Consider the following 27,709-nt stretch of genomic DNA (forward strand, 5'->3'; position numbering starts at 1 on the left):
ATTACTTATCTTACACAGTGCTGGTTGTTGGTGGGCCTTTGTCCAGTTACTTTTCGTAGGAAGGATCATGGCTAGCCGTAGGATGGCTGCTCTGCAGGTTGTCGGTGTGCTTTTTGAGTCATCTTCTGGCCATGATTATGAGACTGACTCTGCATCTGAGGCAGAGGAGGAAGTGCAAGATTCTGGAAGGGAATTTTCTGTCAGAGAGGGATTGTCTGATGATAAAGCCACTCTTAGTGCTGATGAAGTGCCTGTTTTAGAGGAGGACACTGATGTGCCATTGGTGCAGCAGCCGGCGGTTGAAAGGCTTCCCATTGGAAGACCTGAACTCTGGGTTGCCCCAAACATGGAGTAGCCACATTTGCCTGCCTTTACTGGTCTCCCAGGGTGCAGAGTGAATACAGAAAACTTTTTGCCTGTCAATTTCTTTCAGTTGTTTATGGACGATGTTTTTTTGGAAAAGATTGTTGAGCTGACTAATCTGTATGCGGAGCAGTATTTGAGGGACAATTCTGCCAGACTTGGGCCACACTTTAGAGCTACCCAGTGGATTCCCACAAATTTGGAAGAGATTAAAAGGTTTTTGGGTTTGACTTTTTTTATGTGGTTGATAAGGATTATTGGTCTACTAGTCCCTTGATGGCAACGGCTATATTTCCTGCAACCATGAATCATAATCGGCATTTGCTTCTTCTTCGGATGCTGCATTTTATTGACAATGCTTTAGCCTTGCCACGAGATCACCCTGATTCTGACCGTCTTTTTAAGATTAGGCCTGTCCTTGATCATTTTGTAGATCGGTTTTCAGAGGTCTATACTCCACGCAAATAAATAGCTGTGGACGAGTCTCTGGTCCTGTTCAAGGATTGTTTGATTTTTAGGCAGTACATTCCTAGCAAGTGGGCAAGGTATGGAATTAAATTGTATATGCTGTCTGAAAGTAGTACAGGATATGTGTATAATTTTCGGGTCTACACTGGTAGGGATTCCGGTATTGATCCCCCTGGTTGTCCGCCCACTTTTGGAGTTAGTGAGAAAATTGTGTGGAAACTTGGTAAACAACAGTTTAACAAAGGTCACCATTTGTGCGTAGACAACTTCTGCACTAGAGTGCAGTTGTTCAAGGAATTGTTTAAAATGGACACTGTTGCTTGTGGCACAATCTGTTGTAACCGGAAAGGCTATGCAAGGGAGCTGGTCTATAAAAAACTTGAGAGGGGACAGTACAGTGCCTTGCGGAATGATGAGCTGCTAGCCCTGAAATTTACAGACAGGAGGGATGTCTACATGCTAAGTACCATCCATGATGAGAATACTTCCCCTGTGAATGTTTGGGGCCAGGTTGCCGAAGTGTGCAAACCTGTGTGCATTTTAGATTATAATAAGCACATGGGAGGTGTTCAGAGGTTGGAACCTTATACTGCTGTTCGTAAGTCTTACGTTTGGTATAAGAAGTTAGCAAATCACCTGTTCCACTTGGCAACTTTTAATGCTTTTATTGTGTTCATGGATAGTTCTCCAGAGTCAAAAATGTAATTTGTGAAATTTAAGGAGTCAGAGATAGAGAGCCTTATTGGGGTGGAACAGGCAAGAGTTCCTAGAGAAGCAGTGGTGGAGTATGTGGTCTAGATTGAAAGATCACCACTTTGCTGAGCACATTCCTCCCATGCCCAAAAAAGACTTTCCAGCTAAGAAATGTAAAGTCTGTGCTCGAAGAGGTATCCGGAGGAAGACTCCAATGTACTGCCCAGATTGTCCTTCAAAGCCTGGGCTGTGTGTGGATGGCTGTTTCAGGAATTACCACACCCAGAAGAATTATTTGGAACTACTGTGAGCGTAAACTGCCTGCTTTATATTTTCTTGTGTTCAGTTTCATGGTTGGCATTTCAGTCATGTTTTTAGTTAGAGCTTTTGTGTTTGTAGTTTTGTACTCATTTCTAATTAGTGGTTTCTTTCTTGTTTAAAAAAAAAAAGTGATGTAATTTTGCGTGGAGTGGCGCTTGGCTGGCAGTGTAAATACTGACTTGCTGTTGGCTCCTGCAACACACTGCCTGCCAATTGCCAGTCCACACACTCCTATCACCTGGTATGATTGCTGTATCAGGCATGTGGGCGTATGTAAGTGATGAGGCCTTGAGTGGCCCTGTCTGTCGATGTGAGTGTTGTAATGTGCTGGGCCCGTGGCTCCCGGCGTGACTGGTTTTGTGCATGTCATGTATGAAAGGTGAGTGAATGGACTGTAAAGCGGTTGGTGCCTAGTCGTGGTTTTACAGCTCATGAGCTGTGAGTCATTGGTTCAGTTTTTTGTTTGGCCTTTCAGTTATTAACAATGCATTTCATTTTTGTGAAATATCTTGTTAAGAACATTTGATCTACTGAACCATCACTCACCCTCATGCCAAATCCAACCAGTATGTGTGGTAAAAATGACAAAACCTGCTTCGCTGTAATCAGGTGTTGCAGAACACCCGTGACACGCTAGGTGTCTTGGGTGGGACCCCGATGATAAAGCATGCCACCAACTTGGTTGGTGGGTGAGGGGTCTTTTTAACATAACCTAAGTGTGTTTCTTTTCACAATATTAATGTTTGGAACATCACAGAAGTATGTGAACACATCAAAATATTCTATTGCAAAACTAACTATGTTTGGGAGGGGCACCTATGTTTTTGGTCCCGGGTGCGGCCTTCATCTAGGGAAACTTACCAAATCCAGAAATGTTTTAAAACTAGACACCCTAAGGATTCCAGGGAAGTGTGGCTTGCCTGGATCCCCCAACATTTTCTTACCCAGACTCCTCTGCAAACCTCAAATATTGCTCCAAAAAGCATGTTTTCCTTACTTTTCTTTGTAGGATCCCCACTCTGGCACAAATGTCCTACCACCCAGCATTTCCTTAGTCTCCCAAGTAAAATGATAGCTCACTTGTGTGGGTCCCTGAAGCAGAGTCACCCTAAAGATGTATAAAATAAAAATATGTGCTTACCAACTCGATGTGCTATCCCCTCAATCTCTAAAGGTTTTTGGCCTTTTTCTATTGCAGGCACCTGGGCCATCAGTTTTATCGGGAGACTTGGGGGAACGCTGGGTGAAAGGAAATTTGTGGCTCCTCTCAGGTTCCCAAACTTTCTGTCACGGGAAAAAGTGTTATTTTAGCCAGATTTTGAGGTTTGCAAAGGATTCTGGGTAACAGAACCTGGAGGGGGCCACACAAGTTACCCCATCTTAGATTCCGCTAGGTGTCTAGGTTAAAAAAATACACAGGTTTGGTAGGTGTCCCTAGGTGACGACTGAGCTAGGGGCCAAAATCCACAGCTAGGCACTTTGCAAAAAACAGCTCTGTTTTCTTTGGGAAAATGTGATTTGTCTGCTTTGGGTTGTGGGGCATTTCCTGTCGCAGGCACTAAGCCTACCCACGCAAGTGAGGTAGCATTTTTATCGGGAGACTTGGAGGAATGCTGGGTGGAAGGAAATTTATGGCTCCTCTCAGATTCCAGGACTTTCTATCACCGAAAAGTGAGGAAAAGTGTTTTTTTAGCCAAATTGTGAGGTTTGCAAACGACTCTGGGTAAAAGAAGCTGGTGAGCGTCCCACAAGTCACCCCATCTTGGATTGCCCTAGGAGTCTAGTTTTCAAAAATGCACAGGCTTGGTAGGTTTCCCTAGGTGCTGGCTGAGCTAGAGGCCAAAATCCACAGCTAGGCACTTTGCAAAAAACAGCTCTGTTCTCTTTGGGAAAATGTAATGTGTCCACGTTGTGTTTTGGGGCATTTTCTGTTGTGGGCACTAGGCCTACCCACACAAGTGAGGAACCATTTTTATCGAGAGACTTGTGGGAACGGTGGGTGGAAGGAAATTTGAGGCTCCTCTCAGATTCCAGAACTTTCTGGCACCGAAATGTGAGTTAAAAATTTTTTTTTTGCTAAATATTCAGGGTTGCAAAGGATTGTGGGTAACAGAACCTGGTGAGAGCCTCACAAGTCACCCCATCTTGGATGTCCCTAGGTGCCTAGTTTTCAAAAATGCACAGGTTTGGTAGGTTTCCCTAGATGACGGCTGAGCTAAAGGGCAAAATCCACGGTTAGGCACTTTGCAAAAAACAGCTGTTTTCTTTGGGAAAATGTGATGTGCCCAAGTTGTGTTTTGGGGGATTTCCTGTTGCGGGCACTAAGCCTACCCACACAAGTGAGGTAGCATTTTTATCGGGAGTCTTGGAGGAACGCTGGGTGGAAATAAATTTGCGGCTCCTCTCAGATTCCAGAACTTTCTGTCCCCGAAATGTGAGGAAAAAGTGTTTTTTTAGCCACATTTTGAGTTTTGCAAAGGATTCTGGGTAACAGAACCTGGTGAGAGCCCCACAAGTCCCCCCATCTTGGATTCCCCAAGGTGTCTAGTTTTAAAAAACGTACAGCTTTGGTAGGTTTCCCTAGGTGCCGGCTGAGCTAGAGGCCAAAATCCACAGCTAGGCACTTTGCAAAAAACAGCTCTGTTTTCTTTCGGAAAATGTGATGTGTCCACGTTGTGTTTTGGGGCATTTCCTGTCGTGGGCACTAGGCCTACCCACACAAATGAGGTACCATTTTAATCAAGTGACTTGGGGGAAAGCTGGGTGGAAGGACATTTGTGGCTCCTCCCAGATTCCAGAACTTTCTGGCACCGATATGTGAGTTAAAAGTTTTTTTTTTTTGCTAAATATTCAGGGTTGCAAAGGATTGTGGGTAACAGAACCTGGTGAGAGCATCACAAGTCACCTCATCTTGGATTTCCCTAGGTGTATAGTTGCCAAAAATGCACAGGTTTGGTAGGTTTCCCTAGGTGCCGGCTGAGCTAGAGGCCAAAATCCATGGTTAGGCACTTTGCAAAAAACAGCTCTGTTTTCTTTGGGAAAATGTGATGTGTCCAAGTTGTGTTTTGGGGCATTTCCTGTTGTGGGCACCATGCCTACCCACATGAGTGAGGTACTATTTTTATCGGGACACTTGGAGGAACGCTGGGTGGAAGGAAAATTGTGGCCCCCCTAAGATTCCAGAACTTTCTATCACCGAAATGTAAGGAAAAGTGTTTTTTTAGCCAAATGTTGAAGTTTGCAAAGCATTCTGAGTAACAGAAGCTGGTGAGCGCCCCACAAGTCACCCCATCTTGGATTCCCCAAGGTGTCTAGTTTAAAAAAATGTACAGCTTTGGTAGGTTTCCCTAGGTGCCGGGTGAGCTAGAGTCCAAAATCCACAGCTAGGCACTTTGCAAAAAACAGCTCTGTTTTCTTTTGGAAAATGTGATGTGTCCACGTTGTGTTTTGGGGCATTTCCTGTCGTGGGCACTAGGCCTACCCACACAAATGAGGTACCATTTTTATCAAGTGACTTGGGGGAACGCTGGGTTGAAGGAAATTTGTGGCTCCTCCCAGATTCCAGAACTTTCTAGCACCGAAATGTGAGTTAAAAGTGTTTTTTTTGCTAAATATTCAGGGTTGCAAAGGATTGTGGGTAACAGAACCTGGTGAGAGCATCACAAGTCACCTCATCTTGGATTTTCCTAGGTGTATAGTTGCCAAAAATGCACAGGTTTGGTAGGTTTCCCTAGGTGCCGGCTAAGCTGGAAGCTAAAATCCATGGTTAAGCACTTTGCAAAAAACAGCTCTGTTTTCTTTGGGAAAATGTAATGTGTCCAAGTTGTGTTTTGGGGCATTTCCTGTCGTGGGCACTAGGCCTACCCACACAAGTGAGGTACTATTTTTATTGGGACACTTGGAGGAACGCTGGGTGGAAGGAAAATTGTGTCTCCCCTAAGATTCCAGGACTTTCTATCACCGAAATGTAAGGAAAAGTGTTTTTTTTGCCAAATGTTGAAGTTTGCAAAGGATTCTTGGTAACAGAAGCTGGTGAGTGCCCCACAAGTCATCCCATCTTGGATTCCCCAAGGTGTCTAGTTAAAAAAAATGCACAGCATTGGTAGGTTTCCCTAGGTGCCGGCTGAGCTAGATGCCAAAATCCACAGTTAGGCACTTTGCAAAAAACAGCTCTGTTTTCTTTCGGAAAATATGATGTGTCCAATTTGTGTTTTGGGGGCATTTACTGTCACGGGCACTAGGCCTACCCACACAAGTGAGGTACCATTTTTATTGGGAGACTTGGAGGAACGCTGGGTGGAAGGGAATTTGTAGCTCCTCTCAGATTCCAGAGCTTTCAGTCACCCAAATGTGAGGAAAAAGTGTTTTTATAGCCCGATTTTGAGGTTTGCAATGGATTCTGGGTACCAGAACCTGGCGAGAGCCCCACAAGTCACCCATCTTGGATTCCCCTAGGTGTCTAGTTTTCAAAAATGCACAGGTTTGGTAGGTTTTTCTAGATGCCGGCTCAGCTAGAGGCCAAAATCCACACCTATGCACTTTGCAAAAAACAGCTCTGTTTTCTTGGGAAAAATGTAATGTGTCATTGTTGTTTTGGGGCATTTCCTGTCCCAAGCACTAGACCTACCCACACAAGTGAGGTACCATTTGTATCGGGAGACTTGGAGGAACACTGGATGGAAGGAAATTTGTAGCTCCTCTCAGATTCCAGAGCTTTCAGTCACCGAAATTTGAGGGAAAAGTGTTTTTTGGGCCACATTGTGAGGTTTGCAAAGGATTCTGGGTAACAGAACATGGTAAGAGCCCCACAAGTCACCCCATGTTGGATTCCCCTGGGTTTCTAGTTTAAAAAAATGCACAGGTTCGGTAGGTTTCTCTAGGTGTTGGCTGAGCTAGAGGCCAAAATCCACAGCTAGGCACTTTGGAAAAAACAGCTCTGTTTTCTTTGGGAAAATGTGATGTATCCACGTTGTATTTTGGGGCATTTCCTGTCGCAGGAACTAGGCCTACCCACACAAGTGAGGTACCATTTTTATCGGGTGACTTGGGGGAAAGCTGGGTGGAAGGACATTTGTGGCTCCTCTCAGATTCCAGAGCTTTCAGTCACCGAAATGTGATGAAAAAGTGTTTTTTTGCCAAAGTTTGAGGATTGCAAAGGATTCTTGGTAACAGAACCTGGTGCGAGCCCCACAAGTCACCCCACCTTGGATTTCCCTAGGTGTTTAGTTTTAAAAAATGCACAGGTTTGGTAGGTTTCCCTGGGTGCTGGCTGAGCTAGAGGCCAAAATCCACAGCTAGGCACTTTGCAAAAAACAGCTCTGTTTTCTTTGGGAAAATGTGATTTCTCCGCATTGGGTTTTGAGGCATTTCCTGTCGTGGGCACTAGGCCTACACACACAAGTGAGGTAGCATATTTATCGGGAGACTTAGAGGAACGCTGGGTGAAAGGAAATTTGTGGCTCCTCTCAGATTCCAGAACTTCTGTCACCGATATGTGAGGAAAAAGTGTTTTTTAGCCAACTTTTGAGGTTTGCAAAGGATTCTGGGTAACAGAACATGGTGAGAGCCCCACCAGTCACCCCATCTTGGATTCCCTAGGTGTTTAGTTTTAAAAATGCACAGGTTTGGTAGGTTTCCCTGGGTGCTGGTTGAGCTAGAGGCCAAAATCCACAGCTAGGCACTTTGCAAAAAACAGCTCTGTTTTCTTTGGGAAAATGTGATTTGTCCGCATTGGGTTTTGGGGCATTTCCTGTCATGGGCACTAGGCCTACGCACACAAGTGAGGTAGCATATTTATCGGGAGACTTGGAGGAACGCTGGGTGAAAGGAAATTTGTGGCTCCTCTCAGATTCCAGAACTTCTGTCACCGATATGTGAGGAAAAAGTGTTTTTTAGCCAACTTTTGAGGTTTGCCAAGGATTCTGGGTAACAGAACATGGTGAGAGCCCCACTAGTCACCCCATCTTGGATTCCCCTAGGTGTCTAGTTGTAAAAAATGCACAGGGTTTGTAGGTTTCCCTAGGTGCCGGCTGAGCTAGAGTCCAAAATCCACAGCTAGGCACTTTGGAAAAAACAGCTCTGTTGTCTTTGGGAAAATGTGATGTGTCTATGTTGTGTTTTGGGGGATTTCCTGTCGTGGGCACTAGGCCTATACACACAAGTGAGGTCCCATTTTTATCAGGAGACTTGGAGGAACGCTGGGTGGGAGGAAATGTTTGGCACCTCTCAGATTCCAGAACTTTCTGACACTGAAATGTGAGGAAGAAGGTTTTTTGGGCCAAATGTTGAGGTTTGCAAAGGATTCTGGGTAACAGAACCTGGTTAGAGCCCCATAAGTCACCCCATCCTGGATTCCCCTAGATGTCTAGTTTTAAAAAATGCACGGGTTTGGTAGGGTTTCCTAGGTGCCGGCTGAGGTAGAGATCAAAATCACCAGCTAGGCACTTTCCAAAAAACACATCAGTTTTCAATGTAAAAATATGATGTGTCCATGTTGCGTTTCCTGTCGCAGGCATTAGGCCTACCCACGCAAGTGAGGTACCATTTTTATTGGTAGACTTGGGGGAACACAGAATAGCAGAACAAGTGTTATTGCCCCTTGGCTTTCTCTAAATGTTTTCCTTCCAAATGTGGGACAGCATGTAAAAAAGACGACTATTTGAGAAATGCCCTGTAATTCACATGCTAGTATGGGCACCCCGGAATTCAGAGATGTGAAAAAAAACACTGCTTCTCAACACCTTACCTTGTGCCCATTTTAGAAATAAAAAGGTTTTCCTGATACCTATTTTTCACTCTTTATATTTTAGCAAATGAGTTGCTGTGTACCCGGTATGGAATGCAAACCCATTGCAAGATGCTGCTCCTTTATTGGCTCTGGGTACCTAGGGTTCTTGATAAACCTATAATCCCTATATATCCCCGCAACCAGAAGAGTCCAGCAGACGTAACGGTATATTGCTTTCAAAAATCTGACATCGCAGGGAAAAGTTGCATAGTAAAACGTGCAGAAAAATGGCTGTTCTTTTCACCTCAATTTCAATATTTTTTTAATTCAGCTGTTATTTTCTGTAGGGAAACCTTGTAGGATCTACACAAATTACCCCTTGCTGAATTCATAATTCTGTCTATTTTTCAGAAATGTTAAGCTTATCAGGATCCAACATTGGTTTTATACCCATTTCTGTCACTAACTGGAAGGAGGCTGAAAGCAGAAAAATAGAAAAAATGGGGATTGTCCCAGTAAAATGCCAAAATTGTGTTGAAAAATGTGGTTTTCTGATTCAAGTCTGCCAGTTCCCGAAAACTGGGAAGATCGTGATTTTAGCACCGCAAACCCTTTGTTGATGCCATTTTCAGGGAAAAAAACACAAGCCTCTTCTGCAGTCCTTTTTTCCCATTTGTTTTTTAAAAAACGAAAATTTAGCTGTATTTTGGCTAATTTCTTGGTCTCCTTCAGGAGACCCCACAAACTCTGGGTACCTCTAGAATCCCTAGGATGTTGGAAAAAAGGACGTAAATTTGGCGTGGATTGCTTATGTGGACAAAAAGTTATGAGGGCCTAAGTGCAAACTGCCCCAAATAGCCAAAAAAAGGCTCGCCACACGAGGGGAAAAGGCCTGGCAGCGAAGGGGTTAAGAGATATTGTTGATGTTTGTTGATCATGCTGATGTATTTGCATTGAGTTTAGGGACTTATGGTGGAGTCACCCAAAACGCAGTAAAAAGGTTCATCGACCTAAAACGCGTCCCCTTTATCTATTAACATAAAGACCAAACAAGGATTGACGCGCTAACAACTATGTTTGATATGCAGCCTGTTACACTAGTCAATGTAAAATGCCATATAATGAATTGAAACAGAACGCGTATGCAGATCTTTCAAATTACACAGAAATTATCTAAGGGGCCTGTGGTACTACAAATAAAAAGAGGATGCCCAGCTAGGGAAAACATTGGGTTGGACAAAATCATGGTAAGCACTAGCCTATGGTGGACATCTATGGCATACTGCTGGCCACAACATAAACGTGGTAATTAGTGAAATATTGTAAGTTTCTATGGCATGAGAAGTGAATTACCCGGGCAGGCAAGACATAATCTATTAAAATGTGTGGGAATACTATTTGGCAATACTTGATTAACAAGATATTTCAGCAGCAAATTAGTATTAACTAAAAATGAAAGTGACATTGCAGAAAACAAATGTTATAATGAAAATTGTGTATATTGTTCTAGAACTAACAGCCCATATTTGGTAGCAAAATAATGTATTTTTATAAACAAACAAACTGCTTTTTGGGAGAATATGATTGTATTTACACACATACATTTAAAGAAGATACTTGAGGGATGATCATTCTTCTCTCTGAGATCCTAGCCTATTTAATTGGTATAGACTGCATGCTGTTCGATTGTGTACGTACTTCGTAACACGAGCAAGCAATACTTTTTTGCGCCTGTAAAATCTGCCAACCCCTTTTGTGACACTATATATATCCCTTTAATCTGCTTGGGCAAGATCTTGAAAGTATTTATATATTTTTATCGGCTTCCTGCTAGATCGTTAGAGTCGAAGAGAATGGAAAGGCCCTTTTTGTGATGTCATCGGGGCCAAGGGTTGCGTGATGCCAGTTCAGTTACTGGTATGGTATATAGGGGAGGGGATTAAAAAGATTGTGATGCCAATTACACGGTCTTGATTTTTTTTTAATGCCAGCAGGAGTGTCAGTTGCACCGCATTTGAGAGGTGGTGGGCCATGGCATCATGAATGTCAATTCGCCAAAATGCCAGGGGTAGTGGAAGTGACATCACAAGCCATTTGACTTTTAGTTTTACTCACACACATGTTTACACATATATACTTCTTTTACACATTCACACCCACTCTCTTATAAACAGTCTCACCCGCAAGCACGCACAAACCATACATTTAAAAGTATGTTTACTTAGCTCAGATGCCAGTGAGGGTCATAGTCTACCTAAGTGTACTCAGTGTATCTATTCTTTATTACACTAATAGTGAATAATATATTTATTCACTATTAGTGTAATAAAACACTGACAGAAATCAAGGAAAATGGAGCTTCAAATGGAGCTCCAACCTCTGTCTGCAAGGACGCGCAACCCCTGTGCTCCTGGTACTGATTTTGCCACCTCTGAGGCCAGCAGTTGCAAAAGGCAAGGCAAAGGTCGCAGCTGTGACCCATGGCAACCCTAAAATGACGTCCATGCTTGGCATACAGGCTGATGATGGTGTGTTTGACAGGCTGACGAGACACTGTGGTTCAATGTATTAGTGGGACGGCTTATCCGTAGCAGATTGGAGAATGGTAGGGTGTAAGTTCAGAAGTCTTCACTCAGCCAACAGTGAGTGAGGCAGCGAGTGCATCTAGCCTGATTATTTAAAATTCACTTGAAAATATAGCCCTCGCGAAAAGTAGACAAGACCAGCAACACAAGCCAGATTCCTCCCAGAGGTATTTCCATGGTAGCTATATCTGCCAGAATCGGAATTTATTGAAACAAACGTGTTTTCATGCCACAGGAAATGATCCAAGTTTACCTGGCACAGATTTTGGGTGTATGTTAACTACGTACATTTTGTGCTTTGGCATCAACATTTCGAGAATTTACAGTGGAAAAGTCACCTACACGTATTTAACTTTAATACTTAGACAACCCTCAGGATACTTAAAGGCCTCTACCATTATTACAGATGTTTGTATTGTCTTACCCTGAAACATAAAGGTCAAACCTCTTGTCCAGCTATCTATTAATGTGAAAGCTAAAGACTATATACAAATAATCACTCTGAAAACAGAAAATTGGTCTGAGTGAAATCATTTAGCAGTTAGCAAAAGGTATTGACCCATATGCCTTGTTATCCAGTCATCATTTCATTTCTGCCATCATAGGGATAAGCAGCAAAGGAAGTGTGAACCAGTCTAGGGTCCGTTGACATTGTAATATTTGGGAAAGTTTGATATTATGGTGGAGCTCTCTACACTAAGCGGAGTACAGAATCCACACTTGTTCTGGTGGATTGTTGTTCAAACAATGCTGAACTATTGTTTCACCATGAGGTGTTGTGTCAACATCAGGACAGTGCGCGGTCTACAGGAGACAAAAATGCAAAAACCCATCCTTTATGCAAGAGCATAATTCATGCATTGCGTTTATTTGCAGTATGTTAACCTTTTGCATTGCAGAGTTTAACCTTGAAAAACACTATTAATGATGTTTGCAATAACTGTTCATTTGCAAGGTATTGCTGCAGGCTTACTGATTGTGTTAGGGTGTGGTCCCTTTTCTAGGACGTTCTAGAAGCTTTCCCTGCAGCATGACTGGGTGTGGTTTGTATATAAGGGAGCCAGCCCAGCTCCATGAGCTCACTATTCAGAGGTCCTGGTGCAGAGCAGCAGCAACTTCCTGAGCTCCTGTTCCGGAGGCCTACCTTGATGTTCCAGGCCTGCCCCGCATTATATTGGTGATCCTTGAGCAGGGCGGTAAGGCGGAGGTTGGGCTGGGCCCCGACCCCGTTCTCAAAGACTCTCAAGTTTTGGGGCTACTTGTGATTACTGAAAGCTGGGGACCTAATCTGTTAAACTTATTACGTTTTCTAAGTAGTCGCAGACCCCCTGGGCAGGCTTCGTGGCCCCCCCAGGAGTCCCCCAACCACAGGTTGGGAACCCCTGACTTATACTATTATGGATTTGTGGAGGGCAGGAATTGTCTGAAACAATATTCAAGATGAAGCTCATAAAAGTTTGAGTACATATAGCTTAACACCTCATGTTGTAACCTGCCAGACTCCTTTTGTTTCAATATATGCCAGGGTTCCTTGATCTAAACTTACACTATAATAATCGAGATGGACGGAAAACAATGAAGATGATTTGTATACTGATTAGAGGAGAGTATAGGTGGAATAACATAATGATTAGCCCTAATATGTAGGTCAATGTGAATGTGAAGAAGTTATTAGAGTCAAGAACCAAATATATGTTTCCAAGGGTTTTGCAAAGGCATCTAGAGAAGTAGAACTAGGCAAAGGTTATGTGACATAAGTGTGTGATACAAGTGCACAAAAACTAAGGTGGATTTTATGTTTTGTTTTTGAGCTGCAAACTCCATTGCTGAGTTATGGTTTTAGATGGAGTATGTGTTCCTGCTTGTGGTTAGTGTTGGGGTGAGTGCGAGTAATGTGCAAATTCGGGGTGTGGCGTGAAAGAGCATTTTATATTGGATAAATATATACATGGGATAATGTGATTCTAACCTTGTGTGGGCTTCGGTTAGTTTTATCGACCAGCAACATAGTCTGAATGTTTATTGTAAAGTGCTTCTTTTAAACAAAGGTTGATCTTCAGCCTGTGCACTACACTCATCTGACTTTCTATGATGTTTTTAGTTTCAAAATTATGCCTCTTGACAAATTTAGACTCCCTAATAAGTCCATGAAGAAATCTGAAGATAGACAGAGCAATAGGGACCTCTAAAGAATGGGTCATATATTTAAGCTAATGCTGCCAACTCTCTGATTTAGAGAGTTAGAGTTGTGAGTGTTAGAGATTTGACTTTAATTCATTTTCAATTACTTTGGATACAACTAATACTTTGTATTGACTTTTGGATTGAGAATGTGTGTGTGTCATTTTGCAGGGTGAGGAAAATATTTCCACTTCTGAAAAGTTATATATCATAATTAGTGAACCTACTGACTCGGGGGCAATAAATTGAGCTGTATTTGTAAGATGCAACAACATTCTTTATCGTCTGGGGCGTTTTGCCTACAGGCTATTTTATACATGTGTTAACCTCCAACCTGGTGTCTTTGCGTGGGCGGAGTCAGGGGTGTTGCTGCAGGATTATTAATCCTGACCAAGGTCATGCTGGGAATGAGTGCTGAGCAGGACACATCAAAGACGTCTTCAAGGGACTTTCAGGAAATGGGAGGCAGGTGAAGAATTTAAAGGGATAGCATCCATTTTACTAGCGTCTTGTAGAGAATCACCTGACAGGGGAAACGTCCTTAATCACAAGTCATTAACAACGTGGACATTTCTCAAGTAAGCGTAACCACGCTTGCCGGAACAACACGTCTTTTTGTGTGCCTTAAACATGCATGTGCTAAGCTATGCATATGCATGATTAAAGCACAGAAAAATGCATGCATTGACCGGGAGAGGACGTGGAGGACACAGTGAGGTAAGTGGGGCAGGGGTGGTGGTTGATTGAGGGATTAGGGTGGGTGGGAGTAGGGCAGGCTTTGTTTTAAGGGGCAGGGTGGAGGGGTTTGGGAATTATTTTGGGGCTTAAGGTGGGGGTTGGGCTACATTTTTTTGGGGGGGGCGGGAGTGGGGTATTTTTTTAATCTAGGGCCTATGGTGGGGCGGGCAGTTTATTTTTAAAGGGGAGGGGGACAGTTTAAAGAAGGGTGGGAGGAAGGAGAAGAGAAGAGGAAGGATCGGGAGAGGATGTGGTGAGTTAAGCGTTGGGGCAAGGTTGGTGGGAAGTTTTTATTAGGGTCGAGCCTGCGCTTGCGCATGCGTATCACTTGCAAGGACCTGTAGTAGGTAGAAAAGGGCTCGGAGCCCCGTCCATGTCACGTCAGTGTCTTTCATTGGTTCCTGGGCTTGCCTTTTAAAATCAGCTTGCTTTCATTAGTGGAAGGCATGCGTACGTCATGCCTTTTCAGGTGGTTAGCCCTCCTCGAGCACAGCGACAACGTACTGAAAACATACGAGGCTCGTTGTTTTCCGTCCGGTTTGTGGACTACTTTTTTGACACCGCGATCTCGCTTGGCAGAAGTCGAGCGCTTTGTATGAAATCGACCCTGTTACTTAGTTAATTGCACTTTTGCCAGTTATGTAGATAATTGCACTTTTGCCTATAGTTTTCACTACGAGTGAACTGTAGCAGCGGGATCGCGCTCTTTTTCCCCATTTAATGAGGGAACAAAAGTCCGATTGGGAGTTTACAACTGCTAATAGCTCTAACTCGGAGAAATGCGAGACCCGTTGCATTGCAAATGCTTATTTAGCAGTGGGATGGATTTAGGGCTTAGGGTGGGTGGGGGAGTTGGGGTACTTTAGTTTGTAGGGCAGGGGTAGGAGGGGTTGGAGGAGTTTTTTTAGGGCTCAGGGCAGGTGGTGGGGTCGGGTAGTTTAGCTTTTAGGGGCAGGGTTGGGTGGTCAGGTAGTTTTTTTAGGGCTCAGGGTGAGTGGGGAGTAGGGGTAGGTTAGTTTTTAGGGGTAGGGTGGGGGTTTGGGATCGTTTTTTTTATATATAGGGCTCAGGGCAGGTGGGGGTGTCAGGGTACTTTAGTTTTATGGGGAAGGGGTGGGAGTAGTATTTTTTTAGGGTTCAGGGTGTAGGGGTTGGGTTACTTTAGTTTTTAGGGGTGGGGGATTGGGAATTGTTTTTAGGGCTTTGGGATAGTTTAGGTATTAAGGGTGGGGCTAGTTTTGGGCCTAAGGGAGGGTGGGGTGGTTGCATGAAAGAACCACACATACCGTTTCAAATGCCTTTACTAGGCATGGTTTTGCAATGAAATTCGTTGTATATCAAGCGTGGTAAAGGCTTGTGTGGAAACAACGCAGTTATGTTTCCGACTGCATTGTTAAGGCATGTGTAGTTCCAACATGCGTGATTCCATCATACAACTACCTGACAGAGCTCCTGGGTATGTATGATGAGAACACAGGTGCACTATCTCCAAGTGGAAAGACATAGGGTCTCTATTGTGTCTGATGTCATTGTATGTCTGAAGATTTTCAAAGGCTTGTCATGTGATAAGAAGGTACCTTGCTGCTATCGAGAAGGTGATGGAGACACAAACCAGCACATTAGCATCAACGACATCCACAAGCATGGCACAAAGCAGAAGCATCCGCAGTCGTGCTCACCCTCACCATGCTCAATCAATAGGCTTCCCTAAACTCTGAAAATGTCGATCATCTAAAATATAAATATTTCTAAAGCACAGTGGGTATCTTGGCTCTAAATAGCATATTTTTATTGTTGAGCAGCTCAATTGTTCCTATTTTTATCGACTAGACCAAAATACCTGCAGGGATTCTAACTTGTTACCAGTGGGTCAAACATAGATCTATAAAGTATTTGCATTGTCCACATAGCTATAAGAACCAAAGAACGCTCCTCTATTCCTAAAGGCACGGAGGCCACATTCAGAAACAGACCTGAGCAGTTACCTAGTCAGCGGTGTATAGCCGCACACTGTGCTGTGTATGTTTTGATGCTTATACTGGAGGACATGCTTTCCCTCCTTCTTTCCCTCCCTCCACTTTGACTAATCTGGCCATGAGCTTCGCTCTTCGTTATCCCTCAGGATAAAATTTAATGAACCATGACTCAGCCAGGCAGCTGAAAGGCACTCAGAACATGATACATTTTAGTTTCCTTGACCTGCTACTGCACATCAGTTTGAAATTTTATTTAACCATGTCTGCTGCAGTGTGCTGCGTAAATTGTGAGATGAAGTGCCTGGTCTCACATTAACTGCGTTTTTCTAACGTGCAATGTGCTGTTTTCCTGAAGGACACAAAGCTGTACTTTTCCAGAAGCTAGAGATATGTGTGTAGCCGTAGTAAATTCTTTCTCATGGGACCCAATTTGCTCAAGGAGACATTCTTGCTGAATGCAACAGTGTAATTCACAACAGTTGCAAGGTTGCCTGGACTAGGAGAAGACAATGGAACTACTGACTGGAGCGACAAGTGTAACTTTTTTACCTGACATTCTACCCGTTGAAGACTTCAATCACAGGAACCAATAAGCTGCATGAGAACTGTCTTAGGTGAAAATTCTAGTAAGGTGTAGGATGGATTATTGGACAGAGATAACGATGCACCAAATATTGCCCAATGGGAAATTAGAGACTTGTTCTACAACTTTGATATAACGGCGTGACACAAGAAGAAATCAGCCATTTTCTTAGCCATTCTTTGGAAGCCATTACTCGCCTTTACCCTGCCGCCCTTAAAGCCATTATTCCTCTTAGCCATTCCGTGCTACTCTGAGAGAGTTTGTCTTTAGCTGTTTGATACCTTAAACCATCCTCACCTTCTTCCTTGCCTGATACTTACTTCTCCTCCTTATGAGGGAAGAGTTCCTTCTTGCTATGCCCTGCTGAGACTTAGCTGTTCTATCCTGGCTGATGGCGAATTGACTGATGTCCTGGGGACGAAGACTGATGCTGTATGATGACCCATTCGGATGGGTAACTATCTAATGATATATTGTAATTGTCTGTTTGCCTTTTCTTTCTAGGTACCAACTGCTCTTTTGATAGAGGCCATAGTTAGATGTTTTCTAAATTTGTGTTGCTAAATTGTTTTGCATGAAGCCCAACATGCTAATGCTAATTCAAGGTTAGTTAAGGAGTTCACTAAATCGGATGCAAATAGACAAATGACTGAATTCTTGCTTTGTTGAATAACGTGTTAATGATACTCTGCTAAAGTTGATTCATGTTAACATAGTGCTTTGTGTTAATGTTCATGAGCTATGCTCTGCTAAAGTCCTACTCGAGTTGCCATATTGTAGTGGTTTTGATGTGCTTACTGATATTGAGACTAATAAACATGCTATTAGAGTGTAACTAATAGGGAATAAATATCCTAACTTTTACTAGATTTGTGTGGTTATTCATGACCGCCAGGTCAAGGTGTGTGCGATTCTTATTAAATGTTATTGAATAATTGATTGATTAATTATTGTGAATATTGGTGAGGTTATTGATCTATTGATTGCAATGCTAAACAGATATCTCGTTCTGGGAAGTCCCCTAACGTTGTCAAAAAGGTCTAAAACGAGTCCCTTTGTAAGTTAAATTATCAAGGTTGGGATGCGTTATCAGTTCCAACCCATTTAAAGCACTGTTTGCACCTAATTTCTTAACTGAAACCTACCATTCTGCATTGCATGTAGCCACACTTGTGAATTAGGCAAAGCCACTCTGCGTCAAATGGTGAATACACATTGTGTTCTGTGGGTATACATTTTTGGTAGAGGCACGGCCCAGTGTATGTTGGCACTAATGACTTGCTAAATGGTACAGCAGCATGAGCCAAAACCACGAACTGAAAACTTCATCTTGGGAGCTGGTGCCCGTAGGCACCTGAGAGCTGCCTCAGTGGGAGTGGTGACCCTCCTGTGCCAAGGGGCACTGTCGCTCGCTCTCTCTGGTCTACAGCTGCTTGCAGGGAGGCTTCGCTCTGAACGTTACTAAATGCCATCTGAATGTTAAAGTTGACCCTAGTTAATTGATGAGGATGGCAGTGTGCGAGTGTAACCGTGGTATGCCTCACCTGCCCAGCTGACGGGACTCCTCTGACCTGTAGGTATCGGGCCACATCCAGCCTCATATTTCTTCCACTGAACTGTTGTTGCTAGGCTCACGCTACGAACACAGGGATGTCTGCACAATGTGTTCTTGTTAATTACCGCAAGTAGAGAGCGACAGGCTCTATCAGAGGGCATTGCATTGAGAGGGCCTGGTGACATGAAGCTATTTTACATAGCTTAGTGTTATTGTCTAATGAAGGAGATGGGGGCATTGCCCATGCCTAAATATCGGCATATAGGTCTGTAACTTAATGGTATAGTTTCTAATATGCGTGGAGCTCTTCAATTCCACTAGTGTGCCATTGCAGCGCTCAGACATCCCGGAGAGATTACATTGTGATGTATATGTTTGGCTAAGGGTGTAAAATGTTGGTCTGTAACTTAATGATTTAGCGGCATATTTATACCCTGCTTGTGCCAAATTTGCACCATTTTTTTTTACACAAATTCGGCGCAAACTTAACTCCATATTTATATTTTGAAGCTAGACACGTTTAGTGTCAAAATATAGGAGTTTGCACCATTTTTTGGATGTGTGAACCTACGTTGCTTCATTGAGCTGCAAGGCAGGCATTCTTATCCAAAAAATGGCGCGATTCCCATAGCGCCATATTTATCCCCCCATGCAAAAATGAAGCACAGGTGGGATGCGGCACCAAATAATGTCGCTAAGCTTGCGTAGCGCCATTATTTAACGCCTGGGTCAGACCAGGCGTTAGGGGACCTTTGGACACATTTCCATGGTCAAACACCATGGGATGGGCCCACAGGTGCCTGCCCCAAGCCCCAGGAACACCCCCACCCATACCAGAGGGACACCACAGGATGGGGGACCCCTGCCCAGGTAAGTAGGGTAAGTATAGGTGAGTATTAGGGGATTTTTTTTAAAGTGCCATTGGGGTGCCCTAACAAGGGGCCCCCTACATGGCACTGGGGGCTGGGGGCAGGGGACATGCCGAGGGGGCACAGGTCCCCTGTGCTGGCCTTTGGTGTGGTGGGCATTACTCCTGTCTTTTCTAAGACAGGAGTCATGCTTTAGGATGTTGTGCACCTGGAAATGCTGCATGCTGGTTAGCGGCATTTTTTTTTCCACTAACCAGCCTGATGTAATTTTTCTGGCGCACAACCTCCTCACCCCATACCGACACCCCACCCAGCGGGCATCATTTTTGATGATGCTAGCCCAATCTTAGCGCCGGCTTGCACCATTCCTTAAATATCGTGCCCAGTGGGCGCTGTCAAATGGCGCTAATATTTCTGCTGCAAAACTGCAGTTTTGCGGCAAAAAGTTTAAATATGCCCCATAGTTTCTACCATGTGCGTAGTGCTTAACTTCCACTAGAATGGCATTGCAGCACTCACACGTTCCGCTGAATACAATCGGTGAAAGCGCGTGCGGTTGTGTTATGCTCTATTGGAGCGCAGGCAGCTAACACTGAATGTGACTGCATAAGAAATCTGTGGCATCTGTTGAGCAGCACCAGAGCCAAGCCCGGAAAATCTCTGTGATGTGAAATTAAAATGTATACTTGCTCCTCCCATCAACTGCACAAAAAGAAAGGATGGGAAGCAAGAATTATTTTTACCCAAGCGGAACGGCCAGCAACTGATGTTAGAACTCTTCTGCAAGTACTATCATGTTACTATCATGATACATACCAGAATCTGAGAGACTCACACAGAATGAAAGGACATGCGGGAAGGCATAAGACTGTGGACTGGAAAACTATCAGTCGCTGAATGCAGGAGAGCTATAACTCGGGACAGAGGTGAAGGTCAATGTGATAATGTCAATGTGCATGATGTAAAAAACTCTCAAGCAAAATCCTAAAGCTCGCTTTTTTCTGTTTCTGTGGTTCTGCCTCCTTTTATTTCCCATTATTTCACCCACCGCTGCCCCTCTTATTTAACGGGGCACCTCCTTCTCCTTCTTCTTGAAATCCTTTGAATGATAAGTAAATAAGATTGACAAGAAAGCTAACCAATTGTAAAGAGTGGGCTGACCCAAAGACCACTATAACAGTATTGTCAATAAATGGTCTTTGAAACCAGACAGTTAGCAGATGTCTATGGGTGAGACCTAACAATGCTTCTTTTGAAAATAGAAAACACCCAGGGATTGTGCCCTGGCCATACCAGTATATTTATGTCACTTTCTTAAGTCACATCCTATTGTGTTATCATTCTTGGCTCTGATGCACCTAAAGACAATTTAGCTGGTGAAGTTGAGCTACATAAATACAATAATACATAATTACATTAAAAGTTCTTAAGACAAATAATAAACCATAGACCAATTATCCAGTATCCGGCAGGGACACTTGGTAAATGTACAGAAGTTTGCACATTTTAGTACAGGGTAATTGCATGAAAAAGTAACATTCTGTAATAGATGTACGTTTAGTGTCAGCTATCCCTAAGTTCCCATTTCAGTCCGTTTTCAGTCTCCCAGATCTTGACCACCGCCAAAATGTCCTGACTGCACTGCAGGTCATAAATATTAAGAGCACATGGATAATGTGTGTAGATCGTTCCATTCTTGGGAGGCAAAATATTTCTTTACCCTTTTAATAGATGTACCATAATATGGTTGTATTCGTTTCGAAATTCTGCAGATATGTAAAAATTTGTGAAACAAATTATATATATAACAAACAATATATATAAGGGTTATGTCCTCTGTGGAGTTTTCTGATTGTAACTAAGTTGGTGCATTGAGAATACTTTCAAAAACACCAGAGATATGCTAAGAGATCACTATATATTAGGTAATACTATATTCATTTTGTTGTTCAGACTAATTCAAATAAGGCCAAAAGGCTGCATACAGGATTGTATGACTTTTTACGGAGCCGTTTTTAATTTTCCTGGTTAACTTGAGAACAACACATTTTGCATATTTGGAAGTCACAAATGGCTACAAGCTCTGTGCAGATTACCTTCTATCTTGCTTTCAGTGGTTGCCCGAACAAGACCCTGATTATTTCCGCTAGGGTAGTCTTGGTTCACTGTTGACAGGTCTGCCATTTCGAACATATCTTACCTTGTCACAGAATCTATAGAGATTCAACATGGCAGCCAGCTCATCCCTCTGTCTCTCTGCGCTCACGTAGAAGGTAGAGAGCTTAGCCTGAAATGAGCTTTGCAAAGATTTGAAATCTTCCATCTGCAAGAGTGCTGAACTTTTGAACTTATGCACTTCATCACAAAGAGACAGTCCATGATTGTAGTGTGCCTAGAAGAGAAAGGAACAGAGGGAAATGGAACAGAACATGCACATACATCTATTGCAGTACACAAATACATTTAAAACAAGTCTGCTACAAATCTCTGGGTAAATCGAATTGTGTGAGAGAGGCATCAGGAGCATGCTATCATGAGCAATTCAGCCACTTTTCACGGCCAATAAAAAGAGGAAACAAAAGGGAAACAAAGGAAACAAAGGATTTATATCCAGTGATCTGGGTGAAGGTACGAATCCCATAGAAAAAGGGACGTGAGTTGGAAAAGCCGGTGTGTTCAAGAGAGCAAACAACTAAACAATGAAGCAGGAAATAAAAGCAGGGCTCAAAGGAAGAGAGATGAAAGTTGAACAGGAAGAGGAAAAGTGAGAGAAGATGAACAAGAAGACAAAAATGAAGACGAAAACAAAGATATATAGCGATTCAAGAAGGTGTAAGATAAAGTAAATAATACATTCTGAAATTGGAATTGAGTTTGTTCTAAATAGCAACAATTTACCTACTCTAGCTTTTTGATCAAGGGCATCTCTCCTAAATGTGATATTAGAACCCAACATGGTCTTCAACACTAGACCGCAAAATAACTAATTATTTTGAACTCAGCTTTTGAATCTTGCATTCACTGATTAGAATTTGGGATTTTTAATTCATAATTCAAGTGCATGCTATTCCATCAAGAACATGCCATCTATTTGACCTACTGATGCCAGAAGGAAGAAATCCTGGAATCTACGATGGGATTGCTCTATATTTTCCAAAGACCATTCCATATTACTGAACTCCCGCAGCTGTCCTTCTCCTTCTCCTTCGATCCAAGAGCTCACCTGTGAATGAAAATAAGACAGATACAGTGCAGTGAAACCACAGTTAAATTGTTTTCAGCAGAATACTGCAGCTCTGAGAGACAGGTCTAAGCAGAAAGCAAATGTGTTGACCTCCTGTAGGGTCATAGTTCTCTCCTTGAAAAAAAGATCTTCCTTCCTGGCTTGCCTTTGTTCTGAGATTGAAATTGTGTTAGGGGCAAACTTATTTTCAGGACATCCCTTTACCATCTTCAGAATGTAATAGGGCTCATCTGGTGGCCAATCAAAACGTGGGGCTGGGATTGCGATTACAGACCCAGAGATAATAGCTACTGAGCACCCAAACAAGTGAATCATTCCCACTGAAAGTAATACCCATTTATGTGATAAACACCAGACAAAACATCTCCACTAGTTACCTGAGACACAAAGGACACAAGGGCTCAGGGTAATACTTGACAGAAATACTGCATCTCAGTGGTGCCCTTGGGACATGGAGGGCGGCCCAAATGAGTACAGAACAGCTCAGCACCATCTTTATAAAAATCTGCCAGTAAAAGGAGTGGAATAGTACCTCCCTGCAAGACTCATAAAGACCTGGAGTCTGTCCAAACCCCTGAAGAATATGCCACACAGACAAATGTTAACATCAAACGATTAGATAATGTTACAGAACACGTTTTTGAAGTCTGTACGTTATCAGGCGCTTTATCTTGTAATTCGCCTCTGTTATTGTCTTCTGAAAGCCCATAGCCAGGTAAGCTGTTTCAAGAACACGATAAAACTCACAATAACCTACTTTCTTTGGTTTGGCATCTTTATAGCTGACTCCACGTGCACTAGAATGTGTTAACCCAATCACCATTTTACAATAAGAATGCTATTTTCTATGATACTCAATAAGCAAATTGTGTATACACAATTTTGTCTACCACAGATTTCCAAATTGTTAAACATGCTTTCTGCTTCCATAAAGAAAGTCAGGGTCAATCTGCTCCAACTTGCCTCATGGGCAAAATCTAAGAGCCAATGGTCTCTCTTTTTTAACTCATTTCTTTATTGGTTTTGCATTTCAATATAAATAGCCCCCTTGTGAAGACTAGTCGCAGCATACATATAAGAAAGGACAAAAGGAACTGACACATAAAGGCATAATCAAGGCCTAGAAGAAGCAAAAAGAAAAAACAAAAGGGGTAAAATAAAAGTGTTAATGAGACTCCTATGTACACTACAGTCCTGCCACTTGCGAATCCCCTGTACAGCCCAGAACACAAGGTCATAACCTACCCTGCAAACAGCATTATAACAGTGACCAAAACAGAAGGTTTACGAAACCACAGAGCCATAAACGTCAAGTAAAATCACATACAACACACCTATCTAACCCCTACCCATGAGTGTGATGCATGCACACTCTCCAACCACGACAGACATAGGTAAAATAAAGTCCACTTTCACAGTTACAATACGTGTCCTGCTCCCTCTACTCTTGAACCTCCTCCTGAACAAGCATGAGAGAGATCACAGATGCATGTCACAATTGTCCATATCTGACCCAAAATGCCTGTTAAACCGTTCAGTGCAGCCCTCCCTTATACCCGAGACCGAATATGTGGGAGTGCAACTAAAGGGAGAGTGGACCACCCAAGACACACTCTAGGGGGCATATTTATGCTTGTTTTGTGCCGAATTTGCGTTTTTTTTTTTACCAAATTCAGTGCAAAACTAACTCCATATTTACAACACAGCACACCATGGCGGTCATTAGCACAATAGAGTCAAAAGTTTGTATGCTACTGTTCCGCTTTGCTGCACTAGCGTAAAAAATGTTGGCGCTATCGGGGAAAAGTGCAAGGCGGCCCATAGGGTTCTATGGGTGTGTCATTTTAAAAATGATGCCAAAATGGCATAGTGAAATCTTGTAACTTTCACTGCGCCATTTTTTAGGGTCTCCTAGAGCTGGAACGCCTCCCTTGCATACATTATGCTTAACACAGGCATAATGTGGCACAAGGTGTCACAAAACACAGTGGCGCAATGCATGTATTGCACCACTGAAAGCACGCACTGCACCACTTTGTAAATATGGTACAGCAAAATGCCTCCTTAATATCACATTAGTGTCAAAAATATGACGCTAATGTGGCGCAAGGAGTCGCTAAGGGCTTGTTAATATGCCCCTTGGTGTGTTAGCGTTACAGCGAACACCAATGCCTTAATGTACAAATCTTTCCCTTGTAGGCTGTCAACATCCATCTCCACCAATGTGAGGGGTGTCTTCAAAGTCAAGATGTCATGCAAAATGTCAAGCTTGGCTGTGTCCACAACGTGAACAAGGTTAGTGGCATGGAGCATACACCATATATCACGCCAATCCGGAGCCAGACATGGACAAAACCACAGTATATGGTATATGTTGCAACCCTCTCTGGCACACCCAATAAGCTGTACTCTAGCCCTGCATTTGCCAGTACTTCCATAACTGCTATTGAGGCAGCAAAATGTCTGACCTAAGTGTCTCAAAGGACCGAAGGTATCCTTGGTGAGAAGGTCCTCAATCATTTGAAACCCTCCTCCCCTCCCACAAAGACTACTTAACCATTTCACGTCCTCTATTAATGTCCTCATTGGACTAGAGGAACCCATTTTTATGGAGGCAGCTGTCAAGTCTCAGTAGTCTATCAGAACCTTTCCAGACGACCACATCTCTTTAACGGTAGGGGAGCAGAAGGTGGACTACTATCAAACAGTATTCCCAGGCCTACATTCCAGGGCTACCCACTTAGATTGCTCATCACTGGAAATCAAAAAGTAGACCAATTGTGATAAAAAAAGATGGTACAGTTGTGTTCCCGGTAGCCATAGCCCCCTAGTTCTAGTTTCTGCACATAGTCTTGCTAGACTGAGGCGGGCTTACCAACCTGAATATATAAACATTTTAATGCACTTGTACAGGGTGTGGAGCAAGCCCTAGTGGACCGCAAGTGGCAGCAAACAAAGAACATCATTAAATCTGTGTGCAGGGGTACCATCAATTGTTTGTTATTTTTATAAAATCAGTGGGGAAACCATCATCCCCTAGTGTTTTTATGCTGGACATGGCTGTGATAGCCTCCAATGTCTCAGAGGGTGCCTGCAAACCTCAGATAGTGTATGGATCTGAAGACCATTTAAAAGATCCGTTCATACTGGAATTTGTCAGAGGCCCCACAGCAGTACAGGACTCAGAGGAACCTGGAAAATGTGCCCCCTATATCCATCGGTTGTGTCACCAGTCTCCTGGCATCATCACACAAACCGCTGATATGGCTTTGCGCTTCCCACTGCTGCAGTTAAGCCGCTAAGAGTCTATCAGCTTTTACCTCCTCCTTATTGGCTCAACTTATGGCACATAGGAGTATATTCAGTCTGTGTTGTGAAAAAAGAGTTCAGGTCATATTTCGCAGCCTCTTGCTGATGTAGGTGGTAAGACATGGGGTGGTTTGTATACTGTCTGGTGAGAACCCATGCCTTGCATTCCAGCTGAGCAAGTTTGTTCCCAATCTCATGTTTACACACAGCAAAGTCTCTCATAAGGTCTCCCCTTAAGGTGGCTTTTTTTGTGGCCCAGAGAACTTAGGGTGAGGAAACCGCAGGTTCATTGAATGACAGATAGAGGCAGAGGTGGGCTGTCAGTTTCTGTTTGATTTTAGGCAACTTGTAATGGCACATATTCAATGTCCAACTTTTGGACATGGGCAGAACATGTCCTAAATCCAGCTCCAGGACCACTGGAAGGAGGTCCGCAATCCCACTTTCCAATATAGTACAACGCGGAGTTGTTCATGAGGAAGTAATTGATCCCCAATGATGTTGCATGCACAAAGGAAAGAAAGTAAATTCTGTGTCACCTGGGTATGTCTGACACCAGGGGTCCTTCAGACCATGATCTACATCTAACAATAGACCACAGTCTCAAGTTGTGACCATATCAAGGTGTCCTGATCTATCCAGGAATGGGTCTATACCCAGTTCCGATTCCTACCCACTATCATCTTGATATTACCGACTTGAGGCATGAGTTGTGTAGGAGAATGGCCACGTCACAGTTCTACAAGGATTAGGAGGTCCCAGGTGAGGTAGGAGCTCTAGAGTATCCCTAATGAGGCTACTACTTATGACCCTACCTACCCAATCTCTATTCAGCCAATCTGACTCCTGGCCCGATAAATGAGTTTCCTGCAATTAAGCTGTCAGTTTTTTTTGAAGCAATGTATGTAAGACCCTTTTTTGCCTTATATAATAATATAAAGGATAAATGCTTAGGTATCTGGGCTGTGGGTGGGCTGCCATGGAGTTTGGGTCGTCTACTGCAATTATAGGTCAGATAAAATTGGAACCCTGCTCCCAAAGTGGAAGTCACTGTTTTGGAAGTGAACAGAGTTCAACGGAGTGCAAGGGAGTGTGTGGCTAGTGCGGTGAAACTGATGCAGTGATGGACATGTTTATAACAGGGTAGGTCACAATGGTGCTCAAAGAAGAGGTGAGTGGTCTTGGAATAACAATTGGGCAGAATGCACTACAGGAGGCACCACAGAGAACAATACAAAAGTGAATCAGGATATCAAAGTGGTGCATAGGAAGAGCACCTACGATCCCCAAGGTCAATAAACAATGCAAAATGAAAAAAATACTTCGCACTGGCGAGTGTACCTCCCAACCCACACACTGCCCTGCACCCCTACAAACTATTACGACCAATAGACAATCCAGGTAAAGCCTGGGAGGTAAGGGTCCAACAGAGAGTGGCACAATTGCACCAAGAAGGTTAATTTATTGAAGGAGCCAGCAGACTCTGAGGAAAGTGCGCCAGGTGGAAAGACCAGGACAGACATCCTGCTCAGGACAGCACACATAAAGTACTTGCAGGTACTGTCAACTATCAAGGAACTTCATGCAGATTTCACCAAGTAGAGGGTCAGAAAATGTTCCAATATCCCCCTCATGCACCCTCTGAGAGGCACTGTACTCAATGGGGGGGAGCAACAGTGTCCAGTCTCTGGCGCTCAGGAGAGGTGTCTACATGAACATGCCGCGGATCTGGATGAGAGGCCAGTCTGTGATTATCCACGCCTTTCTCTCCATACTCAGACGATGATGTGTCCATGGCCGTTGTGTCATTGTGCCCTTGTAAGCGAAGAAGTGGTCAAGGCCTTTCAGGTCCTCAAATTCCCTGTTCCTGCCAATTGATGGTAAACAATATGGTGGCAGGCTCAAGAAGTCTATAGCGAATGCCCAGCTTTCAGTGTGTCATATCCAATGCCAGATATTTTATACAGTTGCACCACAATATCATTAGAAAAGTCCATCACAATATGAATCCTGCCATCTTTATATAGGAGTATTTGTTGTAGTGCTTGGCTGCCTTGACGAGTTGCTGGGCCTTCTGGTGATGTAAAAAGCATGCGA

At 43.3% G+C, this 27,709-nt stretch overlaps 1 protein-coding gene across 3 annotated transcripts in view; it reads right to left on the reverse strand.

Annotated features, from left to right (window-relative positions):
* KIAA1755 (KIAA1755 ortholog) overlaps positions 1 to 27,709 on the reverse strand; it is a 517,033-nt gene that overhangs the window by 172,549 nt on the left and 316,775 nt on the right. For all 3 annotated transcript variants that reach the window (XM_069243743.1, XM_069243744.1, XM_069243742.1), the window contains exons 12-13: positions 22,160 to 22,282; positions 21,260 to 21,451 (exon numbers count right to left, since the gene is read on the reverse strand). In XM_069243743.1, the coding sequence (XP_069099844.1) occupies positions 21,260 to 21,451; positions 22,160 to 22,282 (315 nt within the window). The remainder of the gene's footprint in view (positions 1 to 21,259; positions 21,452 to 22,159; positions 22,283 to 27,709) is intronic.

The sequence above is a fragment of the Pleurodeles waltl genome, chromosome 7 (genome assembly GCF_031143425.1).
Source record: "Pleurodeles waltl isolate 20211129_DDA chromosome 7, aPleWal1.hap1.20221129, whole genome shotgun sequence".
In the NCBI taxonomy this organism is placed as follows: Eukaryota; Metazoa; Chordata; class Amphibia; order Caudata; family Salamandridae; genus Pleurodeles; species Pleurodeles waltl.